We start from the raw sequence: 955 nt of genomic DNA, 5'->3' as shown, positions 1-955 counted from the left end.
AAACCAAAGAATTATAAAACTATATTCCCATAGCCCTTGTTAATTGTTTAAAACCTGATCAGGATATTTGAATATTATGTGCTAAAGGTGTCCCATCTTGCCCCAACCTACTATATGTTTACAACTTGAATATCCACCAGGATCTGTCCTCGGGTAACCGTGAGAGTTCCTTACAATCGTACGATTCGGAAAAGTTTCAGAGAGAGCTATTTATCTCCATGTGGAAAAAGGGTTTGTACACGATGGAGGTAAGGGAACAACCATAGTAGAGTGGGGGAGGATGGGACACCTTTTCATTTTATTTTCTTGTCTCATTTGGTAGTAAATAAAGAGCATTTAAAGAATTATAAAACCGTATCCTCACGACTCCGATAGACCGTTGTTAATTGTTTAAAACACGATCAGGATATTTGTAGAATATGGTATCCCATCTTGTAGCTAAACTAATGGCGTCCCATCTTACCCCAAAGAACTATGAAATGTAAGCTTGACCACCATCTCTTAATACTCGAATTTGTTTTAGAATGAACCAAAGACGAATCGTCCTTCCCTCATATAGAATTCAATACCGCATACAATGTTGAAAGTCATGGTTGATTAGATATCCCGATGAAATATTGTTTAATGTTCATACTCAGTATATTTTAACACATTAGACTGAACAATGCTCATCAATACAGCAACAAGTTCAACTTTGCATGATTATAACTTGTGACCACACTGATGTTACATGCAACACGAACGCAGTTTATTACATTCCCTGTTTTTTTAGCTGATTCCATTGTTTAGCATCAGATAGATGACCACTACTACGTATGGGTGGACTTAGTTGTGGACTGGATCCTAATATATGATGATGTTGGCCTTCTGCCTGTATGGCTGACNAAGCCTATGAGAAATAAGTTAAAACTAAATTAATATTGGAGTGGCCGATGATTCATGTCAGTAAGAAACG

The 955-nt window shown here is 37.0% G+C and overlaps 1 protein-coding gene across 2 annotated transcripts in view; it reads left to right on the top strand.

Annotated features, from left to right (window-relative positions):
- LOC104266838 (fibrillin-2-like) overlaps nucleotides 1-756 on the top strand; it is an 8,787-nt gene extending 8,031 nt beyond the window's left edge. The window contains exons 18-20 of one of the 2 annotated variants that reach the window (XM_018816254.2): nucleotides 141-248; nucleotides 524-625; nucleotides 668-756. In XM_018816254.2, coding sequence (XP_018671799.2) covers nucleotides 141-248; nucleotides 524-584 — 169 coding nt within the window. In that variant the 3' untranslated portion in view covers nucleotides 585-625; nucleotides 668-756. Of the gene's footprint in view, nucleotides 1-140; nucleotides 249-523 lie in introns of both variants that reach the window. The other variant, XM_018816248.2, reaches the window with a different exon arrangement.
- The last annotated feature ends 199 nt before the right edge of the window (nucleotides 757-955 follow it).

Source organism: Ciona intestinalis, chromosome 1 (assembly GCF_000224145.3).
Source record: "Ciona intestinalis chromosome 1, KH, whole genome shotgun sequence".
NCBI classification, from domain to species: domain Eukaryota; kingdom Metazoa; phylum Chordata; class Ascidiacea; order Phlebobranchia; family Cionidae; genus Ciona; species Ciona intestinalis.
This window is presented reverse-complemented; position numbering and strand designations above follow the sequence as displayed.